We start from the raw sequence: 20180 nt of genomic DNA on the forward strand, positions 1-20180 counted from the left end.
TCTAAAACTGATTCGATTGAAATGGAAGAAAACACTGACCGCGAAGATCCCGTTCTCGATCTCTTCCCAGAAGAAGAGATGGAAACAGGAAGACCGTACTTCCCAAAAAGAAAATCTGGTCACCATAAGCCAACAGTACCTCGGACAGAAACCGAGGACCACACTTTACCCAAATAATGCCCAGTTTTCTTCAGTGGAATTGTAGAGGGTATCGCACCAACCTTGATGATATTCGGGATCTCCTTCTCCAGTATAACCCAGTTACCTTCTGCCTCCAAGAAACTAACTTAACAGCTTCTTTTGCTACCTCAATTAAACATCATGTTATCTACAGAAAAGATAGAGTTTCTCATTTAAGCAATTCGGCTCATGGAGGGGTTGCTCTTATAGTGAACTCCAATATCCCTTCCCGACCATTAATGTTACAAACAAATCTAGAAGCAGTAGCTGCTCGAATATCTTTTCCTTTTTCTTTTACCATTGTTTCCTTATATCTTTCCCCTAACCAAGACATTTCTTACACTGATCTTGAAACTGTTGTATCTCAGCTCCCTCCTCCCTTTTGCATCATGGGAGATTTTAACGCACATAATCCTCTATGGGGTGATAGAATACATGATAAACGAGGAAAAATACTAGAAAAGCTTTTAGATAAATTTAATCTGACTCTACTGAATACTGGTTTACCCACTTATTTTCATCTACCTTCTGGGTCAAGCTCAGCAATTGATCTCTCCATATGCTCACCAGTCCTTTTTCCGCTATTTGATTGGTCTGTTCATGACAGTCTACTGGGTAGTGACCATTATCCAATAGTCTGCCGTGTAGAATCAAATTCTCCACCTTGTCATAATCAAACTGCCAAATGGAACTTTGCCAAAGCTGACTGGGAAAAATATAGGCAACTAGCCACCCTGCAGAAAACAACTGTTTCAAATATGTCAATAAATAATGCGGTTGATTATGTAACAAATCAAATATTGCTGGCCACAGAAGCAGCAATACCAAGAGTGTGCACAGATCATAGAATAAGACCAAAACCCTGGTGGAACAATGAATGCAATCAAGCTAAACGAGAGAAAAATAAAGCCTGGAATAAATTTCGCAAAAACCCTACCGCTGCTAATCTAGTACACTTTAAGAAAGCCAGAGCCAATGCTAGACGCATTCAGCGTGCAAGTAAAAGAGAGTCATGGAAACGTTTTGCCTCAACCATTACACGGTCCACTAAAACACAAACCATCTGGAAAAATATTAGAAAAATGTATAATAAATATCCTCCTTCGCATCTATCAATACTGAATATAAACGGCAATGATGTTTCACTACCTCAAGACATAGCCAACACTCTCGGAGAATCCTTTGCTGAAACCTCTGCTGTATCCTCATACTCGCCAAACTTTCAGAAATTAAAGTCTCTTGCTGAAAAGCAGACCCTAAATTTTAACACAGACCACCATCAAATGTACAACTGTCCCTTTACCATAATTGAACTACGGCTTGCTCTTAACAGCTCGAAACACAGTGCTGCTGGACCTGACGGAATACACTATGTCATGTTGAAAGAGCTGAGCGAAAAGTCGCTTTGTGTCTTACTCCAGCTATATAATCGGGTTTTCACAGAAGATACTTTCCCTGATAACTGGCGACACTCATATGTCATAGCATTATTAAAACCTGGCAAGGATCCAATCAACCCGCGTCACTATCGACCTATTGCCCTCACCAGCTGTATGGGAAAAATAATGGAAAAAATGGTAAATTCTCGACTCACCTGGGTGCTGAGCAAATACAACCTCATCAATTCATCGCAGTGCGGATTTCATACAGGTAGATCAACTTTAGACCTATTGATACAAATGGAAAACCAGATTCGCAATGCCTTCTTAAGGAAGGAACATTTGACTACAGTTTATTTAGACGTTGAGAAAGCTTTTGACACAGCTTGGCGATACGGAATTCTCCGTGATCTACATGCATTAGGTTTCAGAGGTAATATGCCAAGATTTATACAGAACTTTTTGAAGCAGCGATCCTTCCAGGTCCGTATTCAATCCACTCTTTCCCGAAAATTCATCCAAGAAGAAGGTGTTCCACAGGGCTCAGTTTTAAGTGCCACTCTATTCACTATAAAAATCAATTCAATTACCAAGGTCATTCCAGCCACTGTATTTACTACCTTATATGCAGATGATGTCAGTATATCTTGTCACTCACAGAACATGAGAATGATTGAGAGACAATTGCAAGGAGCTCTTAATAAGATTACAACGTGGGCCACAGACAACGGGTTCCGCATATCACCTGAAAAAACTGTTGCAGTTCATTTCTGTAGAAGACGTAATCTCCACCCTGACCCACTTCTAAAGCTGGGGAACCATGATATACCTGTTGTGCCTACCATTCGTTTCCTTGGATTAACTTTAGATAAAAAATTGACCTTTCTTGACCATATTAAAGAACTTAGAACCACCTGTTTCAAGAAACTAAACATTTTGAGAGTATTATCAGCTACAACATGGGGTGCTGACCGTCAAACACTCCTTCATTTATATCATGCTATTGTAAGATCAAGGTTAGACTATGCGTCACCAGTTTACAACTCTGCTAGACCTAGCATTTTGAGGGCTTTGGACCCTATTCACCATAGTGGCCTTCGCATTGCTCTTGGAGCCTACCGCACATCTCCTGTGCAGAGCCTGTACGCTGAAGCTCATGATCCCCCACTCTCTCTACGAAGACAAATTTTACTGCTGAATTATGCCGTCAAAATAAAAAGCCAACCCCTGCATCCATCGTGGAAACATCTATTTACACCAGATTGGGAGAACTTGTATGCCGTTTATCCATCAATAAATCGACCCGCTGGCATACATCTTTGCTCACTACTTGATAATTGGCAGCTTGATCTTTCTAAAATAGCCACCACTAGTTTCACGACTCCTCCGTGGGCATTTTGCCCTGCCACCTGTGATCTGTCCCTTCAAGAATGGGGGAAAGGTACTCTTTCTTCACAGAATGTAAACCAGCTTCATAAATCTCTACTTGAGAAATATGAATCTTATACCATGATATACACAGACGGTTCCAAAACTGATCACCACGTCGGTGCTGCTGTTGTTCTTCCATCATCAACAATCTCTAATCAGTTACCTTTAGAATGCAGTATCTTTACTGCTGAACTTCATGCCATTCAGATGGCGCTAGAAACTATAAAGCTGAAGCAGTATACCCATAGTATTATTTTTACCGACTCTCTGAGTGCCCTTCTCGCTTTACAGCAACCAAGAAAGCATCATAACTACCTACTTGGTAATATTCAAAACTTGCTGGCTCATCTTGCTAAGAACACGAAAGTAATAAAATTTTGTTGGGTCGCTAGCCATGTTGGCATACCTGGCAATGAGAGTGCCGACCACGCAGCCAAATCTACTGTGCAACCAATTCATGACTCTTTCAAAATTCCTTTCACCGATTATAAAAGTCTTATAACAAAGCGAAGTATGATTCACTGGCAAACCATCTGGCAAAACCAAGAAGGCAACAAACTGCTTCGGATTAAACCGAAACTCCAGTCTTGGCCATCTAGTTTCCGCTCGAACCGAAAGGAAGAAGTCACACTTGCAAGATTACGAATAGGACATACACACCTTACTCACCTTTATCTTCTCTCTTCCTCAGACCCACCTTCTTGTCCGAACTGCCATGCTCAAATCACAGTCCAGCACATCATTGTTGACTGCCCTCTCTATAATGGAGTACGGCAGACCACCTTCTTATCAAACTATGCAGCCCAAACCACACCTACTTTGGAACAAATATTAGGCGACAGATCTGATATTAATGCAGTTTTCACTTTCCTAAAAAGGATAAAATGCTATGACAGAATATAATGCTTAAATCTTCACATAGTGCACATATCTCTCTTTTAATAAAGCCTTTTGCCTCCTACCATTGCTTGGCGCATAATGGCCTATAGGTGCCGTTGCGCCGTAAAACATACAACAACAACAACAACAACAACCTAATGTCTTCAATCCCCTACGCTTGATACAGTTTATATAGGGCAGTTCTGGGCTATTTTAAAATTCAGATTATTTTCTGCACACTGGACGTCCTGTTTTTCCGTACAGCTCTCCTTTTACACACAATGTGGTTGAGTTAGAGATGATAGCATGTTTTTCTCCCGGAACCTCGCGTTTTTCATCCATAAAACATAAAATCGATCTCAGAACACACGCAATTTACAGACAATATACACGGAGTAACGGGATCTTAGTCGCTGATGCTCCTAAAACCCAACAACAAACAAAAAAAAAAAAAAAAAAAAGCAAGAAGAGAAAACGTCTGTAACGATTCTCAATCCAGCTTCTGCGACGGCAAAAATTAATGAAAACGAAAAAGTGCAGAACTTGCATACCGATCGAAGAATGAATATGACAGAAGAACAGTTGGGATGAATAAAGAAGTATTCATCAAATTTTAATCGCGAATCTTGAAAGAAATATGGATGTCAAAAACATTGAGTGATGACCAATAACTGAATGAAAACAGGTTATGCAGAATCAAACCTTTTAGAAAACGTCATCAGCAGGGAGGAATATAATATTTCCATAAATTCCGATACGAAAAAGAAAGAGCAAACAGTGAATTCCTCAAAACTCAGTAAACGAGTTCCCAAATGGTACCAATGATGGCCAAAAAGAATGCCTTCAGATAAAGCTGCCCAAAGGAACAACGTTTTGTAGAGAACAGAAGAAAAAAAATTGATGTTTTCGGTTTTAACTTACTTATAAAATCACACCTGAAAATTTCTAGCCACTCCTGGTAATTATTATATATTTTTTATGTTGAAATGTTAACATTGAGATAACATTCTGTAATAGCGTGACATTTTCTAAATTTTTCTTTTTCTTTGTAGGAAAGCAGCAAGTGAAACCTAAAAGAATGTACAACTTGTGGATTCCATATTTATTTGTACTTTTTTCTGTGGCTTCCTGTCTTTGCCAAGGTCCGTTGGATCAACGAGATTTAAACAGAATCTACTGTGAAAGCTGTTCTTCTAATTTAACTTGCAAGAATGCGGCTAGCGATCCCAACATAGAACTTTATCACTGCAGGTGTGATAAGGAATGCAACTTTTACGGTGACTGCTGCATCGATTCTGAATTCTTAACGAAAAGTAGAGATAAGATCGATGGTGCCACATGCGTGTCATATGGAAGACATAGTGCAGTATTAATGATAAACAAATGTGCTAGTGGATGGGCTGGAAATGAAGATATAAAAACGATGTGTGAAACGTTGCCTTTCAATAACAGCGATCCACTGCGCAAACTTCCCTTGACCAATGTCTTTAGCAATCGTACTTACGTCAATTATTTTTGCGCAGTGTGCAATTTTGAATACGAACAGTCGACATTCTGGTTGCTACGGTTAACTAGAGCAAACAATCCCTTCATGATTGGAGGCAGTGTCGAAGAAGATATCATTGATAAACTTTCTTATGACCCACAGAGAGATTCATGGGGTGTTCGGACATTCAGCGAAGGGGGCTTAGAAGACTTTGAGGAATACACAGTCTCCATTCAGTTTCCAGATGGCTTATCAAAGCATCTGCGAAAGTGTGAAGAAGATCAAGTTAAAGAATGTTCTCTTTACTGGAATGATGCGTATGTAAAAGAAAAATGCTTGGACCACTCAGGAGTTATTTACAGTGGAACGTCTTGCTTTCGTAACCTGTTTTGTGCACTTTGTAATTTCATCGATCCTTCGGCCCTCACATGTGTTAGAATTTTTACACGTGGCTACGTTCCGCATTTGTCTTTCGCCGCCTTGATAGATTTCAACAAAGTCGATGGAGACAGAGTAGGAGGCAGAAATATTTGTAACGATGGGGAACTGTTTGACCCACTCTCCAAAAGATGTCGAACTGTAGGATGCGGCCTGCCAGGACAGAAAGTAGTGCAGGGTAGATGCGTCTTCAGCTAATCTAATCTTAATTTGAATACCAAAATACATAATCAGTTTATATGGTTTATAATCAAATAGAACAAGTAAAAAATCTGTTAGTTTGCATTTGTGTCTAACTCAGTTCTGCGTCATTAAATGTTTGATTTATTTTTCACAATTTTTACTATTCTTTTCATTCTTTTACAAAAAACAGCACACTCACTATTAGAGCAGCAAATATTAAAATAGTCCCTTAAATTTAAAATTTAAGATTTAAACTTAGAAGAGAGAAAATAAGTTGAGTCATTTGCACAAATACGCTGTCTACTCAAAACGTTATGACCACCGCCATATAGTAATCGTGCGTTCTGACCCGCTTCGTGGCACACGTATCGCGGTAAGACCAGCTGAATATGATACTGCAGATTTCTGGAGTCTTGTCCAAACGAAACATTTGATAAAACATTCAATGAACTTCATATGACGGAGTAGGAAAAAGGAATGCTTGTCGGTTACCTCAACCGGCAGTCGATAATCATCCCTTTTATCGGTCAGTGATTGAAGGGTGGCAGTGTTCTGCAAACTGAGAATCTTGTGAACGGTTCGTGGAGTGCTGTAGTTGCCGTACCAATGACAAGCACCCACACCTCATCGATGATCGTCATATATGGTGACTCTCCTGCCTTGTACCAGCCAATAAACGGAAAATGGTGGAACGGTTGACTATGGACCAGGAGACAATAAGCAGTGTTTCTAAGACCAAGATCCAGAGGATGGAAGGTGAGGTTTGCATCTATGTAGAGTCCTAGCTATTTAGCTTCAGTATATAACCGAATTAGTATGTTGTTTAATTTGATGACTGGGGGTCTGCGGATTTGAAGCATCCCTTTCAACAGGATGAACTTTGTTTTTTTCAAGAGAGATGGATAATTGGGGCTGTTAGGCCCAATTCTGTAGCTGGCCGAGTGCTTGATTTGCTTTCATTTCCAGAGCAGCTATTTTACCAGAGTGTATTAAAAGACAAGATCATCGGCGAAGGCTAGGTTAGACTCGGCCCAGATCCAGCCCCAGGAACTCGTCAAGGACAATAGACCATAGGAATGATCGCAAGAGCCGTGAATTAGGGTTGAATTTGAAAGTGTCTGCAATTCTGTACAGACAAGATAGGAGGGAGTATATGATGAGAGCCTTGTCGATCAATTCGGACCTGGAAAGATTGTGCAAGGCTCAAGGGGTAGAATTTTTTTCAGCCTGGTCTGTATTTGTTAACAGGAGAGACTTCTTCTACAGGGATAGGATGCACTTAAATAGAAAAGGTGCAAGAATATTTGCTGATGTTATCGAGGCAGTGTTAGGTGGGTCGGAAAACTGTTAGCTTGGGGGATACAAGGACTAATAGATTAATAGAGTAGCCACTGGTAGAGGTGAAAATGATTCTTGCACTGCTTCTATTGGAATGAGCAGCAACTTGAAAAACAAGATGCAGAGTATTTCACAGACTGCTGGGAATCATTGTGGTACAAGTAAACACATGGGTTGTGTTAGGGTAGCTAAAAATAGGATAGGAACAGGTGCATGTATATTTGCGTATACACCAATGCTAGGAGTTTGGCAAATAAATTTGATGAATTTGAGGTATTGCTCAAAACATCAAAGGCAGATATTGTTGGGATATCAGAGACGTGGTGTCACACAGATATAAAGAATGCAGAACTGGAATTTGGGGAGTTCAACGTCTACAGAAAGGATAGGAAGGGAGGAGGGGTTATGCTTTTAGTTAAGAAACACATAAAATCCAAGGAAGTGAAGCCAGCCGACATCGCTGGACAGTGCAGTGTCGAGTCAATTTGGTGTGACATAAGCATTGGGAGATCAAAATTGAGAGTAGGAGTGTGCTATAGGCCTAATGACTCTGATGAGTATAATAAGGAACTGTACAGGGAAATAGAGTGGGCCAGTACATCAGACAGTCTTATAATGGGGGATTTTAATTTCTCAGATATTAACTGGAATTTGGGGGCTGGTCACTCACACAATGACAAGGCTTTTCTGGATTTTTTGGATGATTGTTTTCTACATCAGCATGTTCGGGAGGCAACTAGAGGGAGTAATACTCTTGATCTGATTATCAATAGTGATTCTTCATGCATTAAGAATCTGAATAAAGGAACCGCTAGGTGGCAGTGATCACAGTGTGCTGAAGTGGGATTTACTCAAGGAGGTAATTACCATCAGGGGTTGGTTGGTTGGTTGTTGGGTTTTATTGGCGCATTAGCAACTAAGGCTATAATGCGCCAAAATCAGATGATATATAAAAATTTAAACTTTCACTGACTTAATTACTTAGGTCACCAAGTAAAGACATAAACTAACAAATGTATAAAATGCAGAAAAGATAAATCAATAAAGAAATAACAATAACATGTCAATTTTAAATACAAGTAAAAACCTTTATTGATTTAAAATAGCTAAAAACAGCAGACACATTATCATTGTCATATAAAATCTGACTGAGTGTATACGGCTCAGTCAGATGATTAAAAGCGCTAAAACGGATATTGCTAAAATCAGGACAGTCAATTAAAATGTGTCTGATTGATAAAATTGTACCACAGGACTCACACATAGGAGGGTCATCAGCCCACAGCAAAAAAGAATGAGTCAAATGACTATGTCCTATGCGGGTCCGGGCAAGAACAACTTCCTCCTTACGATTCCTGCGCAGACTAGACTGCCACGGTTCAATTACAGGCTTTATACAATATAGTTTATTCCCAGTTTGTCTATTCCACAACTCCTGCCATTGGGAGTGTATCTTTTGCTGAATTATTTGCCTGTACTCTGTATAGGGGACTGACAGGCACCATCAGGGGTAAATAAAGGGAATAGTTTTTGCTTTCGTAACGGTGACTACGGTGGTCTGAGACAGTATTTAAATTCTATACAGTGGGACCAACTGATGATGTTACCAAAAGAAAATTCAAAATGGGAGGCATTCAAAGAATTTATCTTGGAAGCTACTAGGCTTTACATACCAACTAAGAAATATTGTTCAAGGCTTAGGCCTAAATGGATGTCAGATGAACAAATGAGACATATGGCAGAGAAGAAAAATGAATGGGATACATAAAAATTGATGGGTGACATGGAATCCTATGATAGATATAAGCTGGTCTTTAATCATGTCACAAAGAAGATTAGGCAGGCAAAGGCAGATTATGAGAAATCTTTGGCAAAGGATGCAAAGAAAAACAGCAAAGAGTTCTTTACCTATGTAAACTCAAGAAGGAAAGGGATGAATCAGATTGGTCCACTGGATATTGATGGCTCCACTGTTGATGATCCTGCTCAGGTGGCTAACAAACTAAATGAGTATTTTGCATCTACATTCACACATGAGGAGTTACTCAGGGAGGGGATTGCCAGAGGTGAATTAAACTCTGACAGCGAGCTAGATGGTTTGGTAATAACTGAGAGGAAAGTGGAGGAGAAATTGTTGAAGATAAACATAAAAAAGGCAGCCGGGGTGGATGGGATCTATCCAGTTATATGAAAGAAGGCAGAAAAGGAAGTAAGCAAACCCTTAGCCATAATTATGAGAGCTTCCTTGGACTCAGGAGAGGCACCCATGGACTCAGGAGAGGCACCCATGGACTGGAGATGTGCAAATATGACCCCAATTCACAAAGGAGGATCAAAGGGCGACACAAGTAATTATAGACCTGTTAGTTTAACTTCTGTTCCAGGAAAATTAATGGAGGCACTGTTTAAAGAAGCACTGCAGGATCATCTAGACAAGACTTCAGTTATAACTCAGACACAGCATGGTTTTGTTAATGGAAAGTCTTGCCTAACAAATTTTATTGGATACTATGATGTGGTCACAAAGGAACTGGATGCAGGGAATAACTTTGATATCATATACAGTATTTGGATCTTAGAAAGGCTTTTGATACTGTTGCACATGGAAGACTGTTGCACAAATTGGAGCAGTGTGGCGTTGGAGGCAAATTGCTGCTATGGATAAAAGGATGGGTGAGTGGGAGAAGACAGAGAGTGGTAATCAATGGACACTAATTATCATGGACTAATGTCATTAGTGGAGTCCCTCCGGGTTCAGTGTTGGATCCATTGTTGTTTTCTGTATTTATAAATGATATTGATGATGGTATATCAAGCTTAATGTCCAAATTTGCAGATGATACGAAGGTTACTGTCAGCGTACTGTCATAAAGACACTAATGACAGTACGCTGCTGCAACAGGATCTAGAAAAGTTGAGCAGATGGCAAAAACAAATCGACCCATTACGTTTGCGTTCACGAATCAGAGAAATTTGCGTCCTAAATGCATATAAATGGCAACTGAATAACCTAATATTTTCTTTGAAGTAACACTCATTGTAATAGAGAAAGTGTTAAAACGTGATAGTTTACTTATTGGAAGCAGGGACACATTTTCCATTTACTACTACATGGTTTCTCACTCCACAAGTAATATTTAAACATCGCTTAAAAAACGGATCGTATTTTTGACCAGTTCTGCAACGAACGTCATGTTTTGGACTCCTAATGCTTTGGTTGACATCGAATAAAAGGGTAAATGTAGGATATCGGATGCCAGCTACAGCACCCTTTGCTACGCATTTAAGTTTTGTCAGATCTTCGTAATTGCAGAGAGCACAGTGCGCATTTCTGTATGGTTTAAAAGTGGATGGACTTAGCACTAGTGCCTGGTATCCGTGGCATTTTGCACGTACTAAATTGTCTTTCCACCCCGGAGCACAAGTTGAAATCGACTCACCGTAACAGTCCCTTAAATTACTTCGTACAGAATCGTGAATCATGGGCGATAAGGTGCACTTGTAAAACTGATGTTCACTCTTTTCATTAATGAGCCAAATCCCCCACTGACCCTTTCTGTACGAGATGCTATCTAAGATATAATCAGTCATCAGCTTTCTGTCAACACTGTCGTACCGTAGAATTGGAGTGTCACACACGATGTTAACGTTCCAGAACACCGTGTCAGGGTCATCATTACAGGCGGCACAGTGTAGATTCTTGTAAGTGATTCGCTTTGTTCTACTCGTTACTGGAGTTGCCGATTTCAGTGGATCGTTGTATTCGGTTTCACAAAGAGCACGGATCATGTGGTCCCTGTTCCATCCTCGAGGACAAGACGTGATCATGAAGACGTCGGTTCCGTTAATCGTCTTGCATTTAAGGTCGGGGATACGAGGAGGACGGATATCGCGGTAGAGCGAGTCTATGCAACAGTCACCAAATATGATACATGACCTGTCACACTGGCAAATTTTGCTGGTGGCTTTCGTTTCTGAAACACGACAGTTATCACGAGGAGGGCAGGACACTCCAAACTGTTGAAGCTCCTGATAATTTATATCTAAGGCATTAGAAGAAGAATGCAGCATCAGGAAGGGGAAGGCAATGAGGTACAAATATCGAACATGCATTGTAGTTTTGCTCGGTGACCCTATAAAAAAATCGAAAAAGAAATCAGCTATCATTATCATTTCGGTATATTTTTTAATATTAAAAAAAAACAAAAACAAAATATTCCTCATAGAATTAATAATCGAGTCAGTGATTTCCAACCGGGGTGCACGTAATTAGAGTTTAAGTTGCTTAAACTTATTATTTTTATTATAAATTTATATATTTATTTCATTACGAAAATTAAAAAACTACAAAAAACCTCACATTATAAAAGATATCAGCTTCATTATATACGAGGGGGTATCAAAAAGTTCGCACCCTTACCTAGAAATAATAGCCCCAGAAAGGTGAAACTTCACAGGCAGGAACTTTAATCCCTTTTTCATGTACTCTCCATGTATAGTAACACATTTCTCCCATCTATGGATCAGCTGTTGAATGCCTTAATCATAGAAGTCCGCACTTTTTACCTGAAACCACGATTTCACTTCATGGATGGCTTCCTGAGACGAATCAAAGCCATGTCATGTCTTTGACATGTCTTTAGTCTCCGAATCATACAGGTACACTCAGCCTTCTTCATTTATCACCAACCGATCAAAAAAGTTCTCAACATCCGCAAATCCAACAGTTGGCGAGAAAATTGTATTCGACATTGCTTCTGCAAAGGCGTCAGCAATCTTGGAACCCATCGTGTGGAGACCATAGACATGTGGATGGTCATGTAAAATGGTCTGCGCGGTAGCACAGTGGTATCGTCACCATCCTCCCCACACCGGGTGGAAAAGGCCCGTGTTCAAATCCCGTCAATGACGCGAGGAACTTTAATGGGCTTTTTCTGTGGCTGAGTTAATCAGTCTCAGGCGCAGATAGCAAGGTTCCCGCCCCCCAGAAACTGGGGTTTAACGTCCAGCAAAACAAACAAATTGCCCATAAAACGCGTGCAATTAACAGACATAAGACACAGCACTGCAGAATTCAATTATTCGGATGGCATAAAAATAATAGTTTGTTTTTTTGGTCATGTAAAATGCTGTGGGCAGACCCACAACTAATTCCCACTGCATTTGCGATGAAATGAATTTTCACACGTCTGTTACTCAGCACTAGCTGCTCAACCTTTGCAACCGTCTCATTATCTGTGGACGTTGATGGGGATGTTGACAAGGAAGGCCTTGTCTTGGCTCGTCAAAGACACTTGTACGACCACACTGGAACTCCTGTTTCCACTTTTTAACAGTGCCATAGGATGGACAATTTTGCCCATACACAGCTTTCATTTCTTCGTCAATTTACTGAGTTTTCTTGCCCTGCAAATGCAGGAACTTGTAGCTGTCCGATACTCCACTTTGTCAACCATAGCATCCTTCCTCAGATTCCGGGCTCCGCCTGTGGGTCAGGGTTCGCCTGTTTATCTAGGTCAGGGTTCGAATTTCTTGATATCCCCTCGTACAATATTATTTTGTGCCCCTTTTCGAGTGGGACTCGATATGACACAAATATGTGCCCCAGGACTTATGTATTGAATTAAACTGGACGACGATAAGTTGCTTACGTGTATTGAAGATATATTTGGCTACTTTGAAGAAATCTTTATTTGAATATATTCTATTTTCCTGGAAATAAAAACATTTTAAATTTACTTTGTGGCAACAAGTCAGAGTCTGAGTTTTACCAAAATTTCTAATAAAGCTCAAGAGGCCAGCTACTTAGTAGCTCAGTTAATCGCTAAAAATTTGAAGCCTCACTCAGAAATAGAGAAACTTATTTTCTTTGCTTGAAATGCTATAGTAAGGAAACTTTTTGGAAGCGAAGAAGAAAATTTAAGTTAAAAAAGAAATTCTCTTTCCAGTAATACCATTAGCAGACAAAGAAGGTGTAGCGACCCTGTGAAGAAAAGTAAGATTTTGTGCTCTCCAAGTTGATGAATCAACTGATATTGGAGGAAAGGCTCAACTACTACCATTCATTCGCTTTGTCCATAATGATAAAATAGTGAATCAGTTTTTTTTTTTAATGTAAAGAACTTTAAGAAACGATAGGCCAAGATGTTCTGAATACATTAAATACCTACTTGAAAACTCATGGTTACTGCTGGAAATCTTGTGTGGGAATTTGTACAGATGGTGCTCCATCAATAGTGGACTCATAGTTTGTATCTTTAGTGAAGAAAAGTTAACAGTGATGTCATAAGAACACATTGCTTTCTTCATCGTGAAGTGCTGGTTGGGAAAACACTCAGTAATGATCTAAAAAATGTGCTAGCCACAGTTGTGAAAATGATTAACCATATAAAAAGTAGGCCTGTTAAATCGCCGTTTTTCCCTAGCTTTCTGAAGAAGTTGGCGCAAAACGCGTTACTCTTCTTCTTCACACGGAAGCAAGATGGATTTTTAGAGGCAAAGTATTGTCACGAGCACTTGAACTGAAGGATGAGATTCATTCTTTCTTTGCCATTGAAAAAACAAGAATTTTGTATGTTACTTGCAGATGATAATTGATATGCCAAATAGTTGATATCTAGGAAACTTTAAACAACGTTAATTCCAGTATGCAAGGCAAAGTTGAAAATATCTTATTTTCAACTTTGCCTTGCATACTGGAATTAAAATATCTTATTTTCAACTGGCAGCATCAACACTCTGAGAGATAAGTTAAGCTTGTGGGTCACCATGGTGAAGGAAATCAATGTGGAAATGTTTCAACACGTTGCTACAACTAACAATAAAGAAATAATACGTTTGATTTCTGTGAGAAAGAACTGAACCATGGTTCGGTTCTTTCTCCCAGTTTGAGAAACCTTACGCTGCATAAACAGCTGAAAATATGACGTTTGGTCACCCTTTCTTTTAAAACGGTTTGTATTCTATGTGGAATAGATTCAAATAAATGTTGATCTGTCTTAACAGGAACAGTGGTCATTCTTCATGGAGGAACGTTTCAAGCTCGATATCGATTACTGTCACAATGCTCTATTTCATCCTGTCTCGGAAAGTAATTAACCATACGGATCTGTATCCGTTAAAGTTTATTCGCTATATTTTGAGGAATTGAAATCCACACTGGGCATGCGAATTCAAATTTTGGCAATACCAGTGATGTAACAAACAATTTCTTCAGTTCAGAATCATCAAGATGAGTTTGATAAACCCATCTCCAATCTGGAATTTCTTATCATTTGTTTCAAAATCCTTACCAAAATCAGAACTTAAGTTTGCTAATAATAAAGTTATTATTAAGTGCTCAGCTGCTGAAAATATTGAACGACTTCTGCAAATTCACGCAGTCAGTTTGATTTTTGAAGAACATAAACAGTTTCAGAAGGACATAATCAACCGCACAAATTAAATAAAAGGGAATTCAAGGATGAACTATGTCGTACTTCCCTTCAAAAAGAAATGTTTCTTGACATGTGACTGAGGTAGGTAATTTTATATAACTAATTCATAATGCAATCCATTAACCAACAATGGCGCACTAATGCCATAAAATTGCAGTTTAATTTTAAAAATTTTGTGATCAATTAAATGAAAGACCCTAGACGTGTCTTTGTATACGATATCTACCCAATTCCCTCTGTAAATCTCCGTTGTGATAAAGTGAAGGAGGGAGAGGCGGAATCGTTACTAAAGACTCGTAGTGACGAAATTAGTGACGGACAGGGGATAATTTACTTTTGGAAAGAACTGAGGGATACTTCAAGAATCCTGGGATGGATACCTCCAGGAAAAAAGGAGAAGAGGAAGACCTAGGTGGATATGAATGAATGGAGTACGGAAGTGCATGACAGCCCGAGGTTTAACTGACCAAGACACATTGAACCGCACTTTATGGCGGGAAAAAATCCTACCAAAAAATAACTTGTAGGCTGAGGAAACCCATTGTAAATGGAAACACTCCTCTTGAAAAAGAAGAAAAATTCAAACAAATGATACATTGAGACCTGCCTCATTTCCTGACTTCACACCTGTTAAAGATGATATCCTCATTAATCTCTTTATCACTGATGAAGATTTAAATTCGGCATTAAAAAGCATGAGAAATGACTATACTAGAGGCCCAGATGACATTCCAGGCTTATTTTGGAAAAGGACTGTCACTACATTGAAACCCCTCATACTGCGGATCTTCAACCTGTCTCTCAGGCTGGGGAAGTATCCTAAGCACTTTAAGCAGGTCAATATAGTTCCTATTTTCAATAAAGGTGATAAAAATGACGTATGCGATTACACACCCATAACCTTGCAAAACAGCCTGGCTAAACTCTTCGACACAGCAGTGCACAAACATCTCTTCGAATTCTTCAAGCCTTTTATCGATCAGAATCAACATGGTTTCTGCAGTGGCAAGTCAGTAGTCACAAATTTACTTCCTTTCTGGCAATACACCTCGGAAGCTCTTGATAACCACCTACAAGCTGATGCAGTCTACACAGACATATCCAAGGCATTTGATAAAGTCCCGCACGAACAACTTCTTGAAAAACTTAAGCTATATGGTATCCGTGACCCTTTGCTCTCATGGCTACGCAGCTACATTACGCATCGTTCCTTGAGCGTTATCATAGATCAAGTGAACTCAGACTGTTTTATACCACTAAGCGGAGTACCAGAAGGCTCTCCCTTAGGTCCTCTTCTCTTCATTGTTTTCGTAAATGATCTTCCTTCTTTCATCTGCAACTCCAATGTTCAAGTTTCTCTCTATGCAGATGATCTTAAGATCTACTCAGCAGTGAAGGAGACTACCGATTCTCAACAGCTTCAATGTGCTCTCAATAAATTCTCTCTGTGGCTATCTCTGAATGGCTTGTCTGCTAACCCCTCGAAGTGCAAAGTAATCTCTTTCTCATCATGCAGATCTCCACAACTAATGAATACGGAGTATAGTATTAACTCTGTGATCATCGAAAGGTGTGACCAAGTTAACGACTTAGGGATTCTCTTTTCCAGCAGTGCTAAATTCGATGCCCATGTCCTTAAAATCACCAGCAAAGCATTCAAAACACTGGGATTCATCAAACGGAACACATACAAGTTCAAAAGCTACAGATATGCGGTTATCCTCTATAAAACTATTGTTCTGCCAATCCTTGAATTCAGTTCACCCATCTGGAATCCTCACACAAAGACTTTAACTAACAAAATTGAAGCAGTCCAAAAAAACTTTGTCCGTTACCTTACGTACCGCAATCCTCTATTCTATCACTCAGTGTATTATGAATCGCTGTGTGATTACTTTCCTCTGAGGCCTCTATGCACCAGAAGAGTTACTGCTGACATCGCCCTTCTAGCCAAAGTAATCACTGGAATTTACGAAGCATCTGATATCCTGAGTAAAATAAACTTCAATGCTCCTTGTAGACAAGTCAGGAACCTTACACCGTTTCGCCTTGACTCTGCCAACACGGACTTAATGAAGTTCAGTCCACTGAACAGAATCAGCAAATCAGCAAATGACTCTCGCATTGACTTCTTTGACAACTCCCAATCACTGATGAACTCCATCCACAAGTTTGCCTCTTCACTTAAACTGCAAAGTGACTAGCTCACATCTAATTATTGTAGCTTTTTATTTGTTATATTATTTTTCTGTTCTCTAACGGATTAATTATTACTTGTTTTACCGGTAGCTTAACTTAATACAATCCTCTTTTGTACATATGCTTTTATTGTTTGAATCTATATCAATGTTTATCGTCCTGTTGGATTTCATGTTATTGTTATTATGTTTATTGATCTGATCTCAGATACACTGTTAATGGTTACCTGTTGTGTATCTTGTTATTAATAAAATAATAAAAAATAAATAAATAAAATAAAATCTGAGAGAGTTTCCGATGGACAATAGTGTCCAATATCTTGGCCAAACCGTTAAGCAAAGTTATTATTGGCCTACAATTATTTGCCTCTAATATATAAATGCGGGAGTTTTCTTTACTGTACCCTTTTTCGTGTCTTAACAAAGAGTCTTACTTTTTGTCATGCAGAATGCTATGGCCATGTGTAACAAATTACCATTGAAATCATAAGTATAGCATAAAGGAAACAACGAAAAAAATTACCTGAATAAAATCGAAGAGTGCTTCTGCTTTGAAACATCAGAAAATGCATAATTTCCTTTACCATTTATCTTCGTTATACACTGGCCAAAGCCGGTTTATTTACTATTCACTGAAATGTATAACGTTGACCCGAGCGATGGTCTCGTTCAATTGGTTGTTTCTGTTGATTAGGCAGTTGCTACAGGCTAACATCCTTGGAATGTTAAGCGTCACTAGATTACGAGGGGAGAGGAATATTGACGTCATCCACTATTTTGTTTACAGGACGCATTGAGATGCCTAAACTATTGTGGAGATTGTAATGATTCATTGACAAAAAAATTTGCTTGAGTAGATAAAGAGGTTTTTGCAGGCCACAACCAGCAGAATCCTCTCTACTTACGAAATCAATAACATGGTTATTTGGTACCACGTGCCACCTTCGCCATCTGAACTCTGGTCTGATGTTTCCAACTCGGGTTTTAATTCGCTTCATCTCAATTTTTGTTTGTTAATAACTACGTGTATATTGAATCAAAATTATTTATTCTCCTGCTACAGTCGATCATCCCACAGCATTTATTTATTTATCATGATATCCATCTTTCCATTCTGAAATTTTCTGGTCACTCCTTCTTACATGATGTGCCATTTTTTACACCATACTTTAAGTTCCTTTTGTTCATGTGAAGTTTGACTTTGCATCTTTTTTTAGATTGGGTTAGTTGGTGTCAAGTGGAAAAGCTGCTAAGGCTATGAGATGTCAATGTAATATGCCTATATCCCAGTTTTCGAGACAAAAAAAACTATACGACACTCACCCGAGACCAACTAACTCACCCACGTTGTGGGGAAAAAAATAATAGTAAAAGTTCCTCGTGTCATTTAACTGGAATCGAAATGAGGTCTTTTCCATCTGGGGTCGGAGAAAGATGAGTCTATCCCTTGTGCTATGGTCAGCAGTTCCCAACCGGGTGTACGCGAACCACAAGTTGGGAACTGCTGGTTGGGAATGTTCGCGAAAGTGTTCCAGAGGGTTCACACAAAAAATTCTGTAATGGCGTCTGCTTAGATTTACATAGGTATATTTTTGTAAACTACAAAATAGTTTAATGTTAATTTATGCGGTTCGGTTCAAAATTTATATTTAGTTGTGGTTTGGGTCACGTGCCCTTACATAGCGAGCATGTGCGACAGAATATTAGGGGAGGAATTGGATGTGAACTTGCCAAAATGCATCATATCAAACAAGCAATCAGTGTTGTAAGAATCCTTCGTTTGGTGCCACACGTGCACTCGTCCATTTGCCTCAGAAAAGTGTAGGGGAATTGTTCGGACAATATCACATACCCCCACTGCTCAAGAGTCCAATGCTTGTGCTCTCTGCACCACTGGATATAACGATGCCCACTGTGAAGTATGATGAGTGACTTGTGAAGTGCAACTCGACCGACATTTCCAGCTCTATGGAGTTCTCGACGTCAATGTTTTTGACGAAACTGGCCTCTCGCGTCATGCGTTGAAATCCGTGTACCACTGATCAGCCATTACCCGCCGGTTTCGCTTTGCACATCGTATTTTATTAATGCTCGAATGTCCTGATTGTGGAGTATGCGGTTTCGCCCACTGTTGCCTCTTGCAGATGATGTTTTCCTTTTAGATTCCCATGCAGATACAACCTTAGAAACTGTTCCTCGTGAAACATTAGTGAATTCAGCTGTTTTAGTGAACGAACTCCTGCTAAAAGCGCTTCAACAATCATGCCCCTTACGAAATCTTTAAGGCCTTTTCGTTTACAAACATGACGCTAAGCATGCTTGGATGTTATTTGCGTGTTTCTTGCCTTCGTCAGTGGCAGTACATACCGCTGTTTAGTCTCTAACACATTCTTTTTTTGTTCATTATATGCATCACGTCAATCATTTCCGATGTTGTACAGAGCGAAGGAATTGTGATGACCAGTTTATCACGAAAGAGGTTGCATCCTCCTGCCCAATTTCCAGTAAGCAGCCTGCAGCACGTTTTGCATCTTCATAATAAATGTCTGGCACTAGACAATATATTTTATTGTCTCTCAATAAAACTGTTTGCAATTCCAGTCTGAATTTATAAATAGGTTTATAAACTGTAAATAAGTGTAGACGATATCCCCGTGTTAGTCGTAAGTGTTGACCAATCGGAAAATAATTGTACATGTTTTCAGATAGGAACTGAAAACGTGTAATTTATTGCATAACCACGAGTCTGTCGATCTATCAACAAATTAAACTCATGCATTTTATTAAAGCATTCCCACTTGAAGTAAAATGATCACATAATAAAAAAAAGCTTTTTATTCATTCGCTGCGTCTTTCAGGACAATTAAAAATAAAAATTCTGTACTTCTTTATACAGCATTCAAAAGCAATTTGCAAAGTGCCCATACCTGGAGAATATCTTCATATAACCGGCGTGCGTGTGTCAACCCAAGTAAACCCACGTCTCTTCTAGTCACAACCTTTCACCATCTGTCATCGGTTGCTTCTCTTGTTGATGAAAAGCGTGGGTACAGATGCATGCCACGCGGATTAACTTATTAATCGCCATGGCCACTGCACATCGTATTACGGAATCCAAAATATTCTTGACGACTGGTTGTATCGAGTTCAGTTATTCTCCGTAATGCAGCAATGAATTCCCGTTAAGTAGAGCGGGATCAACGTTTTATCAGCGCAGGTGCAGTCGTGTTCC

The 20180-nt window shown here is 39.4% G+C and overlaps 2 protein-coding genes across 3 annotated transcripts in view; one reads left to right on the plus strand and one right to left on the minus strand.

Annotated features, from left to right (window-relative positions):
- The window catches only part of LOC150078956 (uncharacterized), a 32016-nt gene extending 26013 nt beyond the window's left edge, over positions 1-6003 (plus strand). For both annotated transcript variants that reach the window (XM_090383481.1, XM_090383480.1), the window contains exon 3: positions 4922-6003. In XM_090383481.1, the coding sequence (XP_090239607.1) occupies positions 4922-5991 (1070 nt within the window). In that variant the 3' untranslated portion in view covers positions 5992-6003. The remainder of the gene's footprint in view (positions 1-4921) is intronic.
- The window catches only part of LOC150078955 (uncharacterized), a 112282-nt gene extending 93316 nt beyond the window's left edge, over positions 1-18966 (minus strand). Inside the window, exons 1-2 of the mRNA XM_090382900.1 lie at positions 18801-18966; positions 10388-11447 (exon numbers count right to left, since the gene is read on the minus strand). Coding sequence (XP_090239026.1) covers positions 10388-11447; positions 18801-18966 — 1226 coding nt within the window. The remainder of the gene's footprint in view (positions 1-10387; positions 11448-18800) is intronic.
- Positions 18967-20180: the final 1214 nt, after the last annotated feature.

The sequence above is a fragment of the Mastigoproctus giganteus genome, chromosome 10 (genome assembly GCF_048544385.1).
Source record: "Mastigoproctus giganteus isolate SK-2022 chromosome 10, ASM4854438v1, whole genome shotgun sequence".
NCBI lineage: Eukaryota > Metazoa > Arthropoda > Arachnida > Uropygi > Thelyphonidae > Mastigoproctus > Mastigoproctus giganteus.